This window comes from Calidris pugnax, unplaced genomic scaffold (assembly GCF_001431845.1).
Source record: "Calidris pugnax isolate Ruff unplaced genomic scaffold, ASM143184v1 scaffold70, whole genome shotgun sequence".
NCBI lineage: Eukaryota > Metazoa > Chordata > Aves > Charadriiformes > Scolopacidae > Calidris > Calidris pugnax.
In genome coordinates this window covers 1825015-1845510 of record NW_015090862.1, presented here as the reverse complement: position 1 = coordinate 1845510, position 20496 = coordinate 1825015, and the positions used below count along the sequence as shown (strand labels likewise).

Here is a 20496-nt window from a genome sequence, read left to right as displayed (position 1 = left end):
CAGAAAGAGCATACTATATACTGATTTTCACAAAGCTAACTAAGGTTGCTGTGCCAGCAGTTAGCCAAGGCTGGACTTTTAAACTAGACAACCTTGGTGAAAGCCACCAATGGAAAAGAAGACTGAGTAGTTAAGATACCTTTAAACAACAGTAAAAAAAAAACACAAAAAAACCTACAGGCAAACAAATTCATATCTGCAAATGCATTTCCTAGTAAGTTAGATAATTCAATTGTTCTTGTTACTTGATTTGTGTGTCATTTAAAAAAGCCAACAGGATTTTTTTTCCAACCGTCACCAAAGTAGTAGTGAGATACCTTCAGTAAAATAACTTGTATGATTAGTTCTGAGCATCATCCTTCATTACAACTTGACACTCAGAAATAAAGTGTTATTTCCCAATTCCATATTATACCTATCAAGCTGTTAAATATTACATAATGAATCACTATAAATGTCACTCACTGTCTGTGCATCAGAAAAACTTGGAGCAAGCTTGGGCTGAAGTATTTTCTCCTGAGTTCCTTCTACCAGTTGATGACTGCTGTTGCTACCCCAAACATACACTTCACAGGTCTCAGAAACAATGGGAGCATCACCCGTTTGAATGCTGTCAGGGCTGGCACATGTTCTTGAATAGTCTGATGCCATTCGACAGACCTATTAAAATGAGAGATTTATTACAAGGTAGCATTTTCATTTATTTCCACATAGTCACAACATTTAGTGCTACTTTAATTTCCCCTCAATATGATTCTCTGTCTAAAACACAAATCATCTATCACTATGTCATTAGCTTCCCCAAATTACTTTGTTTCTCTACATCTTAGTTTTTTACCTTTTTTTGCCTCCCTCTTCTACTCCAGAATAACTCAGCAGAGATTGCACCATACCCGCATGCACACACAAATCAGATGTGTGAGGGGAAAATAAACTGTAATTACCTTCAAGTCAAGGTTTGTTTCAAGACATACCTCTTCAAATAAACACAGAGCTGCCTCGTAAAGAGAACATAAGCCATCAGAGGTTCTAGTTGGCTCTCTCCATTGACTTCGATCAGCAGATGACCCCTACAAATTTTAAATGTTGTTATTACAAAAAAATACTTTCATACAGCAACAGTGCACCTGTACAAAATACATCAGACATTTGTTCTTATAGTTAACATAATTAAAAGCTCTTTATATATGCATAAGTAAACTACCTTTCTCCCTTGAGCTGTGATATCTGCATACACTTCAGGATAAGAAAAATTGTGACAAGTGCCAGTTAAGCTTTCTTATTTATTCATTTTTGTGAAAATACCTAGGTTTAGAGTTAATTCCTCCTAATACTGTTTTACTCTGAAATGCATGTCACTTGTGTTTAGTTTAAAACTCTTATTATTTAATTTAAAAATTACTAAGCATCATTATTTTTGTCTTTAAGTATCTTCCACATTTTGGTCTCTTATTTTATATCTAGTCCAAAACCAACAACAAACAAAGTTGCCCATTGGGACATTCAATCCAATTCAGATCCTGCCACTGCCATGTTCTTCTCATGGTCCCCATTCTTTAAATTATTAATATTTTTGTTTATTAGCAAGCATTACAAGCCTAAGAGAGAGAAAAGAATTATCACTTCAAGGAAAAAGTCTTTCCCTGTTTCAGTCTGAGTACACAAGGCAGAGGTGTGCATTAGCATTCTGACTGCATATTGTACACAAGAAACGTGCCATACTTCCAAACAATTTTGCTCATTTTCTTATTGCATTCATTTCTAATGATAATCATCTCAAATCTTACTGACTCTCCAAAAATGTATAAGGAGAGGTCCAGGTTAATTGGAGAGCAGGAATGTCCAATATAAATAACTTTGACCAGGAAACAAGGGATATTGGAAAACCTTGAATTCTAAGCAAATTCAGGAAAGCAAGCCTAAAAACCAGTTCCATACTGTCTGATTTTTCTTGCTATGAACTTAAATGTAAAGTGCAAGTGGGTCAAGTACATCCTTGATTCTTTTCCTGAAGATAGAGCATAACACTGAAAGTTAACACACTGGGATTGCATTGCTGTCCTGTCTCCTTTATATATGAGGAAATGGGTGGGCAGGGAGGAAGAGACAGAGATGGTGGGTAACAAAGGAAATACCAAAAAAATATTTCACCAAAAAAATCCAACCACCCATTTTAACATATTAAGCAAATTATTCAGCAAACTGGTATTTAGTGTTGATAAACTATTTGAAGTTAAGAATGCAAGATTTGCAACACAGAAAAATCAAAGCTGGTATACGTACCAAAGATCGGCGCATCTGTGTTAATATACTCATAAAGCAATCAAAGCTGATCATCCCTTCTGGACTCTGCAGCAACTTGGTTTTCTCCATGGTATTTACTACAGCTGAAGCACCTAGAGCCATTTCTATCCATTCAAGAAGATACCGTAAGGAACCTCGTTGGGCAGCCAAACCAAGAAGCAATTCAGACGCTAATCTACGACCTAAAGTGTCTGCCCCAGAGTTCGGAATTGTTACTCCTTTAAGAAACGTTGTTACTTGTGATAAACAGTCCAGCCCCATTGGTGGAATCTTGCTTTCATTTGCTAAAGATAAAGGTGGTAAAGAGCTCACGACTTCTATTGCAGTATGGATAACATCATTGCAAAGACTGAGGCCAGGTCCTGACGCAGGCATCATCCAGCTTTGTCTTAGCAGTGCAAATAGCAGGCTTAATCCAGTTCGAACCCCCATTTCTATGAGTGCATCTGTACTTGACCTAGGACGTTCACTGACAGAATGCACATCTGTTGATCCAGAACTGCTTTCTGGTGAATGCTGCTGTTGTTTCACCTTACCCTTATCATGATATTTATTAGAAAGTGCATAGAAGACACGCTGCAATACAAGGAGACGTTTTCGAAGCGCTCCAGCAAATGGAGAGTCTGAGCATACCATCTTCGCCAGTGCCAGCTGGCTGCTAAGAAGGGCATCCAAGTAGTGGTCCTGTTCATCACTAGATAGAGACTCCCGCTCAAAATCTGGTAACTGAGGTCCTTTGAGGCACAGAACCTGCTGGGGCAATGGCACTACTTCTTTATTGCTGACTAACTTAGCGTACAAGATAGAAACTCCCTCCCTTGTTGCAATAGATTCACTGTCTTCTGTGATCCAGGAGCTGTTTAGATGTTCAAGCCATTTCAGCTTCACAGGTGGGACCATCGCTGCCATGTTGGTTTACTCCTTTGCCATTAGTCCTGGAGATAAAAAAAAAGCTGTAAACAGGTGTGCAATATTACCTACAGAACTTATTACTCACAGTAGGACAAATCCTAATAATCCTGTAAGAATGTACGTAGCAAAAGTTTAATCACCAAGAATTACCAAACTTCTGCCATTTCACATATGTAAGTGCTGCAATCTGGAATTCAGATCAAATGCCAACAGAATAGCTTAGAAGTAGTATTAAAAAAGATATTCTCTTAATTTTAAACAAATAAGTACATGAGTATGTGCAACTTCCTCAATATGATGTAAGAATTATAGTGTAAGTCTGCATTTTCTAAATCCATATACACAAAAATTCACAGAAAGCAGATTTAATTCTGCTATGTTTCAATGAAGATACATTTTTAATATTCTCTAGAAAAAACAGTATTCTCTCTACAGACAGCAAAACTGAGGACAAAGACTTCAAAAATGCACAAGATCATACACAATCATGTACAATGAATGAAGTACCAGTGTAAACCTTCATTTTACAATAAACAAGACTACTAATTGAGGCCGTAACTAAGGGCTCAACCCGTCAAACACATTTTTAAGTCCTGCTGTCACAAGCCACTATTTCCCCTTTCTAAGGTACACTAGAGATCTCCTCACAATGCATGTCAGAGTGTTAAAGGGAAAGAGGACAGATGGTTTGACTGCTAGAGTGGCTCATTATGTAGATCCTATTCATCTGGTGAATAGGCTCTTCAGAGCCATGTACATACTCCAACTATTGCAATTAAAATTTACAGTATAAAAAATTCTGCATTACATTAATGTATTACCTAATGTATGACTTTGAAAATATTCAAAGCTTTTAGGATGGATTTTTAAGGAAGGGATCAGTAACAATCTGGTGGTAAAGAGACAATTTAATAATACAACAGCACTGGTTTACCAGGAAAGTTCAAATTGGTTGCCAAACCAACTTGACAGATTACAACATTCTCTCAAATCTAAGTCATCCATTAGTTTGAGAGATCTTTTTTTGCTGACAATTTTAGGAAAAAAAGCCCAACACATTATGATCATGACACTTTTACACGGATTCAAACTCAATGAAACACTATGACAAAACTGCTACAAAATTCCCGGGAATCCTACATTTAAAGCACAAAGCTTTTTTGGCTAGCACTGGCCCCTGGAATACATCTCTTCTGACTTTTGCTCTGCCTGAACTCAAGTCAGCTTATTTAACTGAACAGAAAGATCTGCTTTTCCCTTTTTATTTCCTTGAGAGATGCAGTACAGTCCGAGTCTAAAACCTCAATTATAAAACCAACATGTGAAACTTGAATGCTTTGATATTAAACCATATATAACTCGGCTCAAGTAAAAAGCAGTTTCAAGGTTTACAATTAACTAGACAGGACTGCAACTCTGTTCACTGTTTTAAAATTCAAAATCTAAAATAAATCAACAGATGGAAAAGTTATGCTTAAATTACTGCATATCAGGCCTTTTTGAAATTTAATCTGAGTCTGCAAGTCCCCTTTGATCACCATCAGAAGGGAGAGTATAGTGTTGGAAAAACAAATTATTTTCTCTACGTAGTCCTTCTTTCAGGACAATTTCACCAAAAAATAATATAATATTCTAAAGGACAGGTTTGTGTTCTTTGGTAGTCTGAGCCCTCTTTGATCTGATTTAAAAATAAATCTCTGGGGCATGAAGGGAATCTCCCTGCCATCTAGTGAGAGGATGTACTTACTACAGCTCCAATGCTTGTAGTGCAACAGATAACATATAACGCAACTTTGTCCTCTCTCAGACTTGACATCTCACTCTTAAAATAACCAGAAAACTAATTTAAAAAAATAGAGAACTATACTACAGCTTTTCTTCCAATATACCCACCAAACCTCCCACATTCTGTACTATTAAACACCTGCTTCTATCCCAGTCAAATTTTCTCCAAAATAGATTAGCACCTTCATTGCCTTATTTGAGCCCCAGTGAGCCTTGCCCAAGTAACTTCAGTTGTATGACAGCAGACAAAATCCTTACTCACGTCCACCACACAACCAGTGGAGCCACAGCTGTGAAGCATCATGCCGAGGCAGCGAGCATTCTTCGCAATTCATACAAGACACACCTTCTCATTACTCATACTACACAACACACCAGCAGCTCAGCCTCCAAGTGACACAGACAGGTATTATTACATCCTTCTTCACAAAGAAAAGGCAACATTTTCTCATCTATCAGGAAGAAAGGATTTGCTAACTAGCATTTGATCTGAATTGCAACTCTAAGGCAAATTAACCCAAACTTCCAAACTCTGGTCTCCAGTGACAAAGTTAGCACCTTCTCAAGAGGCTACATTAAGAAGTTCCCTGAATCAAGACTCATCCATTTGCCTTACACTGTACTTACACCAGCTATTCTTCATTATGAAATTTAAAACTTGCTCATGTACCTCAAAGGTGCAAATACTGCTGCTCTTCTTGAAAACTGATAGATTTTTTTCTCTTATCATTGTATGCATCACTAAAAATAGAGACCAAAGCTTGAATCTGAGCTCTTAATAGTGATCTACTCTCCTACTGCACCTTATAAAAGAGATATGTTGGTCCATCTTGAAAATAACACTTGGTTTGATGTGACAGGTAGCAGTCTTTAACTAGACACACCAATGGCAACAAGTCAATTTGATATAATCCTGAAAATGCTCTCTGAATACAAATGTAAATTATCTCTGTCTCTGTGTAGACTATCACTATAGTTAACCAGAAACTAGGTAACAATGGCTAGCACAGTTTATAGGTGGGGCTTATTTCCTCCAGCTCATTGCCCAAGGACCACAAACAGAAGCTTTATAATTGCTTTGGAGCATGGGCAAGGACACCTCATTTCAAGTGCAGACAAAAAGAAAATACATTTGACTTGGAAAGACCACATGAATATATTCACTGATGTTTTACAACATCTCACCACTACAAGGCCAGCTGACAATGTGGAAGGTACCAGTTGTGAGGTGGGGCCCAGCCTATGTTGGTCCATCTTGAAAATAACACTTGGTTTGATGTGACAGGTAGCAGTCTTTAACTAGACACACCAATGGCAACAAGTCAATTTGATATAATCCTGAAAATGCTCTCTGAATACAAATGTAAATTATCTCTGTCTCTGTGTAGACTATCACTATAGTTAACCAGAAACTAGGTAACAATGGCTAGCACAGTTTATAGGTGGGGCTTATTTCCTCCAGCTCATTGCCCAAGGACCACAAACAGAAGCTTTATAATTGCTTTGGAGCATGGGCAAGGACACCTCATTTCAAGTGCAGACAAAAAGAAAATACATTTGACTTGGAAAGACCACATGAATATATTCACTGATGTTTTACAACATCTCACCACTACAAGGCCAGCTGACAATGTGGAAGGTACCAGTTGTGAGGTGGGGCCCAGCCTGTAGCCCCACCAGCTTTCCAGACAGGCTGATCATGTGGCCCAGCACCAGCCCAAGCACAAGGGGGGAAGGCAGAGATATGTGACAAGAGGTGGAGAAAGGAAGTTACCCAAAACAGTGTAAATGTACAACAGCAGTTTTATAAAAATATTTCAACATTGGAGGACTTAAAACACTTTAAATTCAAAGTTTCCAGAACTTTCTGGGATTTACACCAGAACAAAAAAAAGAAACAAACCACCAACCAAAACCAACATCTTTTTGAAACGGCAACAATTGTTCCTCCTTAAAAACCGCCCTATCACATTTTGTTATGTGTTTAGATTTTCATATTTTGGGACTCCAATCAGAGAAAACATTCCTTTCAGCAATCTGAAAATAACTTACCCTACTGTCAAATCACTACCTACCATTTTATGCATTATGAGGCTCCAAATATTCCAAATGAACAGCTCTCACTGGTTCAAAAAAGATAGGATTTAACCAAGATGATGGCTTGAATGTTACCCATTGCATAATTTCTAGATACCTAACAAGTTTTAAAATTAGAATTATTAGAGAAAGTTCTGATATTCTACTTTATATAAAAAAAATGTATCTGTCCAGCACCAGGTGGAGAAAAATCTATTCCCATCAACAGAACATGAACCACAAAATCCCAGCTTTCCTTCCTTTACTCCTTGTTTTCTCCCCATCCTCAGAAAAAGAAAAATATTAAAAAATGACATAATGAGAATTTGCAACAAAATTCATTTGTCATATCTTTTAGAACCACAGTTCCTGTTGGCAAACAGCCATTTTTGGGGCTATAAATGCCCACATATATTTCACTGTTGCTGATCAGTAAGCACTAAAATGGACTTAAAACTCATAGCTGAATAAGAATTATAGGACAGTCTTACCAAATTTAACTCCTATTGCAAACATTTACTCCAAAGAGCAGTTACGACAAAATGAAAATATCAAACCCTAAATAACGAGTTTGATATATGCCGGACGTAGAATCTTGTTCAAAATAGCAGTGTCAGCAACTTGAGCTGCAGTAGAATAAACCTGAAGGTAACTAAGACTGCCTTCAGAGTTTGTTCCCTAACTCAGAATTAGGTAACTAAGACTGCCTTCAGAGTTTGTTCGCTAACTCAGAAGAGCAGTTACGACAAAATGAAAATATCAAACCCTAAATAACGAGTTTGATATATGCCGGACGTAGAATCTTGTTCAAAATAGCAGTGTCAGCAACTTGAGCTGCAGTAGAATAAACCTGAAGGTAACTAAGACTGCCTTCAGAGTTTGTTCCCTAACTCAGAATTATTAAGTTTGAAACCAATCTGGAAAATCTCTGCCTAAGAGTTGACGACTCTGTGAGGAAAAAAAATAATAAATAAATTCTAGAACACATTTAAGTGGAAACACTAATGAAGTGTAGCCAAAGGAACATTATTACACCAGGAGTAAGCAAGGAGCATGAAATAAAGTAAAGCAAAGACCGAAGCATGATACTACCTTCAGCAAAACCCAGGGCAAGGTCAAAGGTCCACTGCATTCCTTATAACCATTATTTGGACAAAAGAATTTGGGTATTTCTCATGCAACTTAACACCTGCTAAGAAAGCGGTTTTCATTCACAAATGCTAGAAGGAAGATTCAGAAACCTGCCAATACTACTGACAGTTCAAAAAAAGAACTGCTACCGAACAGAAGATGAAGGAAAAGGCATTTGTCCACCACCCTCTTAGAAACTACTGGTAAAGCTGAGGGAAAAATAATGCTTAATAGCTCTGTGAGTCACAGATAGTGCTGCAGACTCTACAACTGAACCGAAGGCTCAGATCCACCAAATACTCCACTGGTATATTTGCAAAGTGTAGAATAAAGCAAGCTCTTAGTTACCCTTCAATTGGGACAAACAGCTGTTTTTTCTTACATCATATGAAAGGGAATGAGAAGAAAAGAACTTTAAATTGAAGTGTGTGAAAACAAGAGGAACATAACCAAGGGTGTTTTTTTCTCTGAGCTAAAAGGAGAGTAGAATATTGAAGTAACAAAAGAAAGTATGCTTAAGAGAGGTCTCTCTTCATGTTATAAGAAACATGGAACTTACCTGCTACATAGTCAAGATTCTTTTCCCTTTTCTCAGTCCACCATTTAAAATGCACCCAAAGAGGAACCTACATCTTCTGAAGCTACATCTCGCTGTACAATGAATTATCATCCCCCCGTGTTTCAGATTCTGTACAAAGCAGCTACCTCTTATGCTCTGTTCAGGGCTTTCCCCATTATGTAAACAAACTAATTGACACCAAATACACAAATTATGTCATGCTATTATCACTCAAATTCTAAGTTCGGGATTAAAATCTTCACATCTTGCAATAATTAGTAAGCACAAAAAGATAACAGGCTACATTTCAAATTCAAATACGTCAACTTACAAGCATTTCTAAGCATTATGATATTATAATAATTAAACAGTCAGCACACACTTCCACATGATCAAGAAGTCAGAGAAAATGAAAGTATACAATAACTTCAATTTTCCCCTTTTTCCATATATTTCTGTTAATCTATTTACTTACATGACTATTTTAAAGAGGTTTCAGTTTAGACAGCGTCTGCTGCATCCAGGAAAAAAACCACACAACAAACCCCAAAACCAAAACCCTGCAAGTGTTTGTCAGCAAGACAAAGTAAATGCTAATAATAATTAATACATTTAAGATCTTCCTTTTTGAGTTAAAATACAGAGAAAAGGAGGAAAGTTGTCATATTTCAGGCAGAGAATGCAGTCTTTAGTAGCCTTGCAAACATTTCTAAATAATTTAAAATACTCAGTGTTACTAAACAGTTTGGTTTTCTTAATTAGGAATTAATTCAGCCTGAAACCACCAGGTAGTTCTTACAGATGACTTAAAGCATTCGTTTTTGAGATGTAAGCTTGCCTAAAATAGCTAATAAATCACATGATTGAAACGTGAAAGGCTTGTTGCAAGTAATCATTAAGTACAATAGAATATTGAATAAATAAGCTTTCAATTGAGGCGAGGTTTATATCATTAATGAAACTGGTCAAATAGTAAATGCTTTTACTGAGGAAATCTGCATATTTTCTAAGGGAATAAAAACTACCCCTATGTCTTAAATAAGAATAAAATCAAAGACTGGAGATGCAGTCTCTGCATCTGATAACTAAATTTACAAGTTATTTCCACAAAACGGACATAAATTATGAAATGATAAACTATAAATACTGCTCCTTTCTTCTCTCTGTCACCACAGCAATTTAAACACTCAGACAGAAAGAGGAACTTGATCTTGCAATTAATCCCAGTTTGTTTATTTTATATATACAATACCAAGCCACTGACTGCATGCACTACAAATGTTTCGGTGGTTTTTATATATATGTAAATATATATATTTCAGTATTTACAGTATATACTATAAATATTTCAGTATTTCATCTATATATGTCTGAAGCACAAGTAAATCCTGTATAACAACTATTTCTTTTCAAAAGTGGAACTATGCTTTCAAAATGCCACAGTTAACATCAAAGTAAAAATATAGGGAAAATTATGTAAAATGTATTTTTGCGTTTATATAGTGTGCCATACAAAAGGTAAAATGGGACTGGAAAGTAACAGTTAAGTTTTCCAGCCACTTATTACCACCTCCTAAATTATCTACGGAAAATGTAGATTTTTCTAGAAGGGGAACAAAGCAAATACTAAAGAGTTCTCATAAATCCACTTGGTTGGCTCAGAAATAAAGACTGTCAAATCTCTAAGAATGAATTTTTTTTCAGATTTTTACTACAGCTTCTGGAAACCAAGAAGTATTTAGGTCTTCTCACTTTGAGGTAAGTGGGACAGCTTTGATCATCTTCAAATGCAGGTATGAGAACAACTCAGTAAAAGGAGGAAAAAAAACATTCTAAAACAGGATAATAAGAGAAGTTCTCCATTTCAACACAGTCAAAGGACTTCAGAATTTGGAAAGTGCAGCACATATTCCTATATTCCAAGGGTGGGGGGAGGAATAATAATAACAACAATTTTAGAAGGACTTTAACATGGGGCTGAAGATCAAAGCTTATAAGGTTATAAAGGTCCTTTTTTCTGAGCTTAGCAAGAAAGACTGGCCCTGGACAGAATGTATACACAACTTCCCAGAAGAATTTCCACAGTCTTCCCTTTCCATGTCAGCTTGGAAATTATGTGAGATACTTGAATTTGTCACCAAAAAAATGCCTCCACACAGCTGACAAATTTATCCTAATATAAGTAAACAGGAAACTCCCTTCTAGGGTTTAGATTAAATAAATAAATAAATTAATGATAATACTGAGAAGGTGTAGTGTGTAGATCCAAGAGAAAGATTGCTGTGACAAATTAAAGAAAGGTGGAGATGGGACAGAAGCTATATAAAGCTATTACAGCACACACAGTAGTATCTTTTTGAGGGAGGAACAGGAATATAAGGAACAGCTCTAGGCTACTCAAACCAGGTAACTCTAAATGATCGTTAGAAAGTAAAAGACAGGAATATTATCTTACTATTTCAAAAAGTAGGGAATGTAACAGCATGGTTTCCCCATGAAACGTGCTTTGTTTTTTCAGTTCTTAGTATACACATTCAGCTTATCAACAGACAGAAAGTACCTGAAAGTGTGGAAGGGAGGAGTTCGTTTTAGGGTGCTTTTTGTTGTGTTTTTTTTTTTTTTAAGTATCATGATCTCCAACAGTCATTCTATCTCATTGCCTAATGTGGGTAATCATTGGTGTTCCATCAAGAATTTCAGTAATAATACAAGTTCACAGATAGGAAGGAAGAAGATAAAACTGCCGCTTACACTGCCGAAAGAAAAAATTAAACAAACAACTCAGAAATGTAGCTCAGCCTTAAAAGCACAGTGATTTCCCATTGCCTGTATATACCTCTATCTTCCTGCTTAACTGTTATTTTACAACTTTGTGCTTTCCTGCCTGTGTAGAAGATCCCAACAAGTAAACACTGTCATACAGAGAATATAAAGCAATTTTGCCTTTTTATAAATGTTATTAAATGGACACAGTAAAAAAGGGGAATGTATTTTAACCTAGTCTCTAGGCATCACTTGTCAGAGTTCATGGAGATTTTCAAACTTTAAAAAAAAAATAAAAATAAACCATTCTTCTACTAACACTATAATAAGTTTCAAAGTTTTCTATGGCTCAAGAAAGTCTATTTCTCTGCTACTTTTCTCTCAAATAATACTACTACATCCCAGTAACCAAATTTGATTGCATTTTTGCCATCTGACACTCAAACAGAAAGCAGAGCACAAATCTACCATTTACTTTTTGTTGTTGTCATTTCAAAATAAAAAACAGATTAAGAGATTTTGCAAATATTTATTTAGGACAATCAAAAATACTAGAAACATTGTGTCTTGTACAAGGTCCATCTCTTTAACACAAGTATCTCATCACAAGTTATACAACTGAGGAAGGTTCAACACCAGGTCACCGCTATGAACTCCTACAACTATAAATGTATACGAAACAGGAGCCTCTTATTTGAAGATTTGGAAAACACTGTCATATTCTTCTGCTCGGAAAAAACATGGCATGTCAGTCAGAGAAATAAGAGGAAAGAATCGTGTGTTGTAGGAAGCAGTATTATGACTCAACAGTAAGTTAGTACAATGTTTCTGCAGAGAAAATACATAGATACTATCACTTGGAATTATAACAAGATTTGAGCAACCCTTACAATAGTAGAAGAATGAAATTTAACATTCTATCCAAATTCTACTTTAGTTAATTTTATTTCTCCCTACAGTGCAAACTGTATAAAATGTAGGATTATTCATTCCCCACATAAATAATGTATTAGGTATAAAGCAATTACAAGCAGTTTCAACAGTCTGTCCCAACCACTAGAAGATACGTGGAAAGAGCTAGAAAATTACTTTAGTGCTTATAAAGGGTTAAGTAATGATATCCCGTAGCAAAACCAGGATTAATTTCTAGAAAATGAAAATACATATTAGAAAGGTAATGAAAAAAAACATCTAAGTATAATCCAGAAGCTTCTGAATTCTGAAAACATGAAGACGGCACCACTTGAAGAACCACAATCTGAGAATCAATACGCATAAAGTGAGATACAGTACCTTCAATCAGTATGAAGAAAATACATTTTCTTAAACCAGTGACTCTAGCACACGCACTGAAGATATTAACAAGGTCAGAATTTAAGGAAGCTACATATTACCACATTTTTCTTTATCTTAGTCTGACTATAGCAGAAATCAAGCACAGGCAAAAACAATTATTCTGACAGAAGCTAAGTGCTCAGACTCTCAGAACTGCTACAAAAGCAGTCAAAAGCTTTATTTTCTGTAAAGCTCTTGAAAAACAGCACCTATAAAGCTGCAAACATTACATGTCCTAAAGATTAGGAGATTTCTCAGAGGAAAAATAAACCTCTGAAGCACTCGCTCGCGCTCCCCTCTCAGCAATTAGCAATTCCATCAACCTTTGTAAAACGCTGACTACATTTAACTTTATTTCATGGAAACCTCATTACAAAAGCTTGTAACACAAGAAGGTGGACGTCTGTACAGTCAAATCAAAGGCAGGAAACAGCAAAACTAAAGAACACGCAAAGAGCGGGTCGTGAAATTCACACACTTGAATTCTAGTTACTGCCTCACAGTAATGTTGTATCACCCTTCACAATGGATATGTAAAGATACTTTCTAAACAGAGTGCAAGAAAAAAAAACACTACCACAAAAAAAAACCCAACACTTTAACAAATAAGGGAAATAGATTTGTGTATTTCTAAAGGACAGAGTTCTCCAGCGTGTGTTCACTGACAGTGATCTTTCTCAAGTTCACAGCAATTTCATTTACTATTTTCAACATGAGTGGTCCTAGAGTAAACTGTGCTAGAGGTACTTTAAGCATGATGTCACCTGGGTGGTTTCTGAAAAGGATTAGAAAACTTAATATTTAAACAGATGGCAGCCAGGGCGCACTACAGCTCTTCAATATTGCTAAGAGTAGTTAAATCTTTGTTTGCTACAGTGAGAAATCATTTCTGCAGATGAGGCAGAAAAATCAAGCTTTTTTGTGGCTCACACAAAACTCAGGAAAGACTTCACAATCAGAATAATCAAGTAATTCTACTAGCTTTTTAAGAATATAATTAAATTCATTCACTTCAAGCAAGACTGCCTATTTAAAAACTTCTTTTTCCCTGTACGTTGTTTTATATAGGTTCTTAAGAAAGCAGAAGTTCTGTATACGTAGCTGATCACAGGTCTGGAACAGTTAATTTATTTGAAATATGACTGAAAATCTGATGCAATATGTTTTTATTTACTGCCTCACTTTGATGATAATAATACAATTCCATTATACAAGTGGAATCTCTTCAAAGTTGCAACATCTTAGTTTTATGGCATAAGCACTTAGAACCCTTATAAATTATTTTGTTAATTCGCATAAATGCAACATTCTTAAGTCAACCAAAGTCTTTATTCTGTATCTAATTCTACTAAATTATTATCTCAATATTCTGTCCAACTCCTAATGCAACTGACACACAAAAAAATGTGGTTATTTTATTTCTCCTCTGCAGGACTGAAACAAAGACACACCAACTTTCCACAGCAGCACCACATACCTCCAACCATCCATGCCATATTCCTTTGCCTCTTTCCTAGCTCCTTTATTGCTCTCTGATTGGCTATACTGACATAAAGACATACTCGTAGCATCATTATGTCCATCTGCATTTTGACTCCAGAACTGAACGTGGAATTCAAGATACAGATGGAACTTGAATTTGTGCGACAGGAGGACTGTTTCCTAGTTTTGCTGAGCTCCAGCCCTAACATGCCATAAAAATTACCTGAACTTTTTACCATTCCAGTCTTTCATACTTTTTATAAAGAAGGCACAAAGTCCCAGTAAGAATCACGCTTCACATGCTACCAACCATCAGAATGCAGCAATTCTTGCAATCCTTATTAAAGTTCTACAATCTGAAAGTACAACGAAAAGAAAAGCAAACTGTTTGATTTGCTTTCCTTTTTTTCATAAATAAGGGTTGACCATACGACTTAACACCAGATATCAGGGCTCAGAAAAACATTTTCAGTGGTTTTCTTGAAAGGTTAATTTAGAAACCAGGAATATATAAATTAATTAAAATCCTTCCTTGTCATAGGCCAACAATGTAAAACCTACAAGCAATGCAAAATCCGCAAGATGTTCCATATTACTCATGGCCAGGGCAAACTACGACAGTTGAAACCAAAGACATAATGTTGCCTAAAGGAGTTATTTGTTCAATATTTTACTCATGCCAAAAAGCGCTGTACATCACTGTGCAAGGTAATGTTCCTCAAATGTTCTTTTTGGCCAAGACGTTTAGTCCATATGCAGTGTCATGAGAGATGTGAGGTGAATGTGAAGTTACGGGAAAGAAAAAGAGAAAATGATAAATTAGAAAATACTGACACTGGAGAAATTATTACAAAATAACAGAGAATTGAAACTAGAGACAAAAGGAGACATTAGTAGTAGAAAAAAAGGAAAAAGTGACAGGTCCTACATAATAGGAAATGAACAGTAAAACAATGCAGAAAAAATAAGCCATGGTCTCCTACAAATCTGGAACAGCAAGACAATGACCAAACGAACTAAACCAGAAAGAGCAAGCAAGAACAGCAGCTCCAGCAGATTGTTCTTCACTTGTAAGAAAAACGTTCCAATGAAATACACACTAACATTAATGGATTTATCTGAACCTCTGTCTCTATTGGTCACAACAACCACTATCTTTCCTCCTTGTATTAGCCTTCTGCTCAGTATACGGAAACGAAATTACTGATACCCTAATTCAGATTAATTTTGCAGCCAACTATCAACTTTTCCTTCCAAACACTGAATTCCACCTAGCTTCATAATAGTTACCAGGTAAGCCATACTGAGGTTCTACTGGTATTCTTCCAAATCTCATCTTTCTATATGATTTTAGGTTCCTTTAGGATTATTTATTCATTATCAGGTCTACTACTGAAACCAATATAACCCTATGCATTCAGCTGGTCACAACTGGTCACTCCCAAAATCATTTGGGAGACAGACAAAAGGACAAAGTTATTTTTAAGCTGTTAAGAAATTAAATCTATTTGATCTCTTGCCCTTGTGTTTATAAAGAAAGTGATACAAAAACCTCATCACGGTTAGTGAACATAAACTCTTACATCCTTGGGTGCTGTGTAAAACCTACTCAAGCAGAAGAGACATACAGGTTTATTACTATTCAGCAGGGAAACTTACAAAAATCAATTTAATGCATTATTTCTTCAGATGCATAAAAGCATACTGAAACAAAAGCAGAGAAAGTAGAAGACAGTCCACATATGTAATCATCAAAAGCAGTCAGTAAAAAGAGGAGCTGAGAAGCAGATATCCTCATGCATCAAATACATTCCAACAATTTGAGGGAAGAAAGGTGCCTGACCTTGCATTGGGAAAGGGCTGGAATCCCTGGTGATGTTTCACTACTATCACTCTTTCCCAAAGGTATGATCACTTGTACTTCTACTAACTCGTACTACTACTAACATGTAGTCGTAATATTTGTAACCACCACAAGACACAGCAACAGACATGTTCTTGTAAAAACTAGAAAAATTATCAAGATGTATTTAGTAGTAATCACGATTTTAAATTGAGAAAGTCAATAGGAATAGGAGACTGCAAAATCTGCATATGTATAGATAATTCAAAATTCAACCAGATCAGTAATCTCATTTAACTTTCAAGTTAGCTTTGATATAAACAGAGAGGTGGACTGCAGCCATTCTATATATATAAAGAGGCCATATGAGAAAGATGGAGAGGAACTTTTTATCCAGGCCTCTAGTGACAGGACAAGGGATAATGGTTTTAAACTGAAAAAGGGTAGGTTTACATTGGCTATTAAGAAGATTTTTTTTTAGAATGAGGGCGGTGAGACCCTGGAACAGGTTGTCCAGGAAGGCAGTAGATGGCCCATCATTGGAAGTATCTGACATCAGGTTGGACAGGGCTGTGAGCAACCCAATCTAGTGAAAGATATCCCTGCCTGTGGCAGGGGGATTGGATTAGATGACCTTGAAGGGTTCCTTCAAACCCAAACCATTCTATGACTGTATGAAATCCAGAGGTGACTTACAACCTAATTATTTGATAGTCCCCTTAGCACATTGTTGAATCACTTCTCTCTCTGGAACACAGTGAATAAGGTGTAGGCAATTTTACTTTAAAAAACAATTGAGCCCATTTTTTCTGCTTTAATATGCATTTTCTTATTTCAGAGAGTAAAAAAAAAAAAAGTACTCAAGAGCAACTTAAACGCCAAATAAGCAAAGCATACACCTTGTGTTACGATTTCCATTTCTTGACTGAGAGTACTCCCAGTATAACTAACTGAAAAATAAACTTTTATTGTATAAATCTGTGCACTTTTGAGGAAACATTTGAGGATGAAAATTCTGTACTATGTAGCACTGACAGCAAAAAAAGTATTACTAGTAAGGAGGACTCAAACTGTAGGCTCTTCTTTAAACAGTAAATTAATTCTGGTTTCCAGCAGAGAATATGATTGCTTGAGCCACCTGAACATACTCCCAACTAACTTGATGACATCAGGTCCATCACAACAGGCAGTCAAGGCCAGAGAATATACCTGGCCAGTTCCCAGGCCACAATTACTCTTGCTGTTGACTGGCAAATTCCATGGCCACTGGGTTCCGGCTGGTTTGGTTTTGGGGTTTTTTTTTTCATCTTGAGAAGTTACAAGGGTTACTATGAAGTTACTATGATGCAAAGTAAGCAGCTGCAACATGCTGCCAGTTACTTCAGCAGCCCTAGGAAGCTAGAGCTTTGTTTTAAGGGCTACTTTAGAGGTTTTTAAAGAGAAAACACCTACTAGTTTTGAATGGAACATTCAAAACTAGTGGTTGAACTGTCAACCACTACAGGGAGAAAGAAAAAAAGAAAACCTGCCAGCAGTTTCAGAGTTTGAGTACTTCTGAGAAGCAATCGAAAGAAAGAAACATAACCAACACAGTACTTACAACTCACTAAGATGACTTTGATGCCAGGAAGTCAAATCAGCTATTGACAAACGCACCCTACGTTTAACTAAAACATACTGCACAAGATAAAAATGTTTTAAGTTTTATAAACAGAGAAAGGCAGAGTGTCTGTACAGTACCTAAATGAAGACTGTTGTATTGAAAGGATAATGACTTCGTAACAACCTCTAACGAGAACTCAAATGCCTTCTCCACTAAGTCTTCTTGAAACACATAGGATTTTTGTCTCCATTATTTATTTCTAAAATGGGAATAAAAATGCTTCTCTACCCCATGAAAATTACAAGAATAATTACATTAAAAATGGAAAGAAAGATTGGAATACTGAGTGGGTCTTAAACAAAAGTATTTACATCTATATACTTTTAATTTTACTACCAAAATACAAAGACTACATTTCACATGTAGTTTTTCCTTCTGTAAAATGGTCCCACTCCAGTCATCACTGACACTTCAAAACACATAGAGCACTCCTGCACTGGTATCTTGAAAAAAGGAAGACTACGGCACTCTGAAATTGGCAAATTAAAGACAAAAAACAACTGAGATTTTTAGTTATACTCCTTAAACCCTTTCCAAATCAACTAATATCCATTTAACTAACTTCTGAAATAGCAGAAGAAAAAGCTTTCAGTGGTAAACTATCTTTCAATTCAAGGAATAAATGCATAAACATGCTGTGTTATATTGTTACTATGCCAAGAAGTCTTTCAGCAAAAATAAGTCAAAGACTTTATATCCCTGTTATTCTTATTAACAATTCAATATCAATACAAGCTTTACATAGCTTGCAGAAAAAAGTCAACACCTCCAGCCACAAAACCATGTTACCATTAATGTTAAGACAATGAACAAAACATACACAATACATTTAAATAAGATCATAGGTTCTGACAGGAAAGCCTCAAACGTATACAAGTTTGTTTATACTTGGAGCCCTAATATGTTTCATTCTGAGAGACAGCTAGTATGTACAAAGGCACCTAACAAATTCTTTGTAAGTGCAAGGATGCAGGAGACTGGCAATGCCCTTCTTCTGTCCTGTAGCATATTAACATTGTGCAGCTTTTAATCTTCCATTCAAAGTTAATAGATTCCTCTTCGAATATTGGGAAGCAGTAGCAGGCTGACCAGGTACAAAAACTACCTTTCCAGATTAAACGTCTATTATATTTTTCCCATAATTACGTGAGACTCAATCCTGAGATCCAAGTCCTCCACAGTCCCACATCCCTATGCAATGGAGAAGATGTGGTTGATATGGGGCCTCTAACAAGGAGCATTAAATTCAGTATGTGCTCATTTATAGCTTTGAGGTTTTGTTACGAAGTAACAGCATTCAATGCCTTCAACACTTCGCTAAACTACAAATCTGATCAAGTCCATTTCACAATATATACACATGTATATATATACACATACATGTATGTAATATGTACGCATGTATACAGAGCACATGGTCCCAGCTACAGCAAATTAAGCAGTCCACGAAGCAACAATTGACTTAGAATATGTGACATGAAAAACAGGTCTAAAACAACAGAAGATGTTTTACCAAGTGCACATAAACCTTTCCTACATACACTGTCAAAGGGATAGAGCATAACAATAGGCTTCTGTCCCTAAAAAATGTGAAAAGCAGCTCGTATACAGTAACATCTAAAAGAAATTAACTGTACACAGTTTAAAAAAATAAAACAAACCAAACACCAACAACCACCTGCTAGGACATCACTTCAGAATACAAAATAACTAATCTCTAAGTAAAAGCATTCATATAATTTTTCAGTACTGCAAATAAGAAGGAGCAAATAAGCCACAGGGAGACGATGCAATTCAGATGACAGGTCTGCAGACACATGGAACACCTACAGTCATATATGGTTGATAAAGGCCAACATGACAAATTTCAGATGGAATTTTGTGACACCAGCCAGATCCACCTAGGATCCACACGGCCAGAGATGCATTTAACACAGGGGAAGAATGCACAGCCACGCTACAACCGCATTCATGAGGCTCAAGGGGAAAAAAGCACAGGCTCCGAGGATCTCAGCCGAAGCACAACGCAGATTTTGCATAGTTTATACTGCTTTGAAAAGGCACAAAAAGCCCCCTCCGCCCTTCCCTACAAAGGAAGAAGAGCTGCTGGACGCCCGTCGATCTCTCACCCCCAGCAACAGAGCACTGCCATCTGACCGGCCCCACCTGCCTCCCCCGTTTCTCCATCCCCGCCTGCACCTTCCCCCCTTCGCAGACGCCCGTGGCCAGAGCTGCGGCCTCGCCTCCCTGCGCCCCCCCAGCCACCCCTCGGCGGCACAAGGGGTTCAGCCGCCCCCGCATGACAGAGCGGGGGGGGCCGTGCCGGGGTGCAGCGGGGCCGCAGCCGCTCCCGCCCCGAGCGCCGGTTTATTTCGGTGGCGAGCGGCGCCGAGGAGAGCCCCCCTCCCCCGCCCGCCACGGGCTCGCCCAGGCCTCCCACCCCTCTCCGCACCGGGGCCCGGGCTCGCCAGCCCCCCGCAGCCGAGCGCTCACCGGGCAGCGCGGGGGGAAGGGGGGGAGGCGACGGACCTTAGTCCAGGTTTTCCGCGAGGCCGGGGCAAGCGGCGAGTCCCCGCCGGGAGCCGCGTCCTTTCCTGCGGCACCAACGGCGACGGCGGCTTGTCAAAGAGAAAACATGACGCG

General features: G+C 37.3%; 1 protein-coding gene across 9 annotated transcripts in view; it reads right to left on the bottom strand.

Moving 5' to 3' along the window:
• Positions 1–20486, bottom strand: part of HERC1 (HECT and RLD domain containing E3 ubiquitin protein ligase family member 1) — a 94854-nt gene extending 74368 nt beyond the window's left edge. For all 9 annotated transcript variants that reach the window (XM_014944507.1, XM_014944515.1, XM_014944510.1 and 6 more), the window contains exons 1-4: positions 20383–20486; positions 2284–3239; positions 975–1070; positions 466–660 (exon numbers count right to left, since the gene is read on the bottom strand). In XM_014944507.1, the coding sequence (XP_014799993.1) occupies positions 466–660; positions 975–1070; positions 2284–3213 (1221 nt within the window). In that variant the 5' untranslated portion in view covers positions 3214–3239; positions 20383–20486. The remainder of the gene's footprint in view (positions 1–465; positions 661–974; positions 1071–2283; positions 3240–20382) is intronic.
• Between the last annotated feature and the right edge of the window lie 10 nt (positions 20487–20496).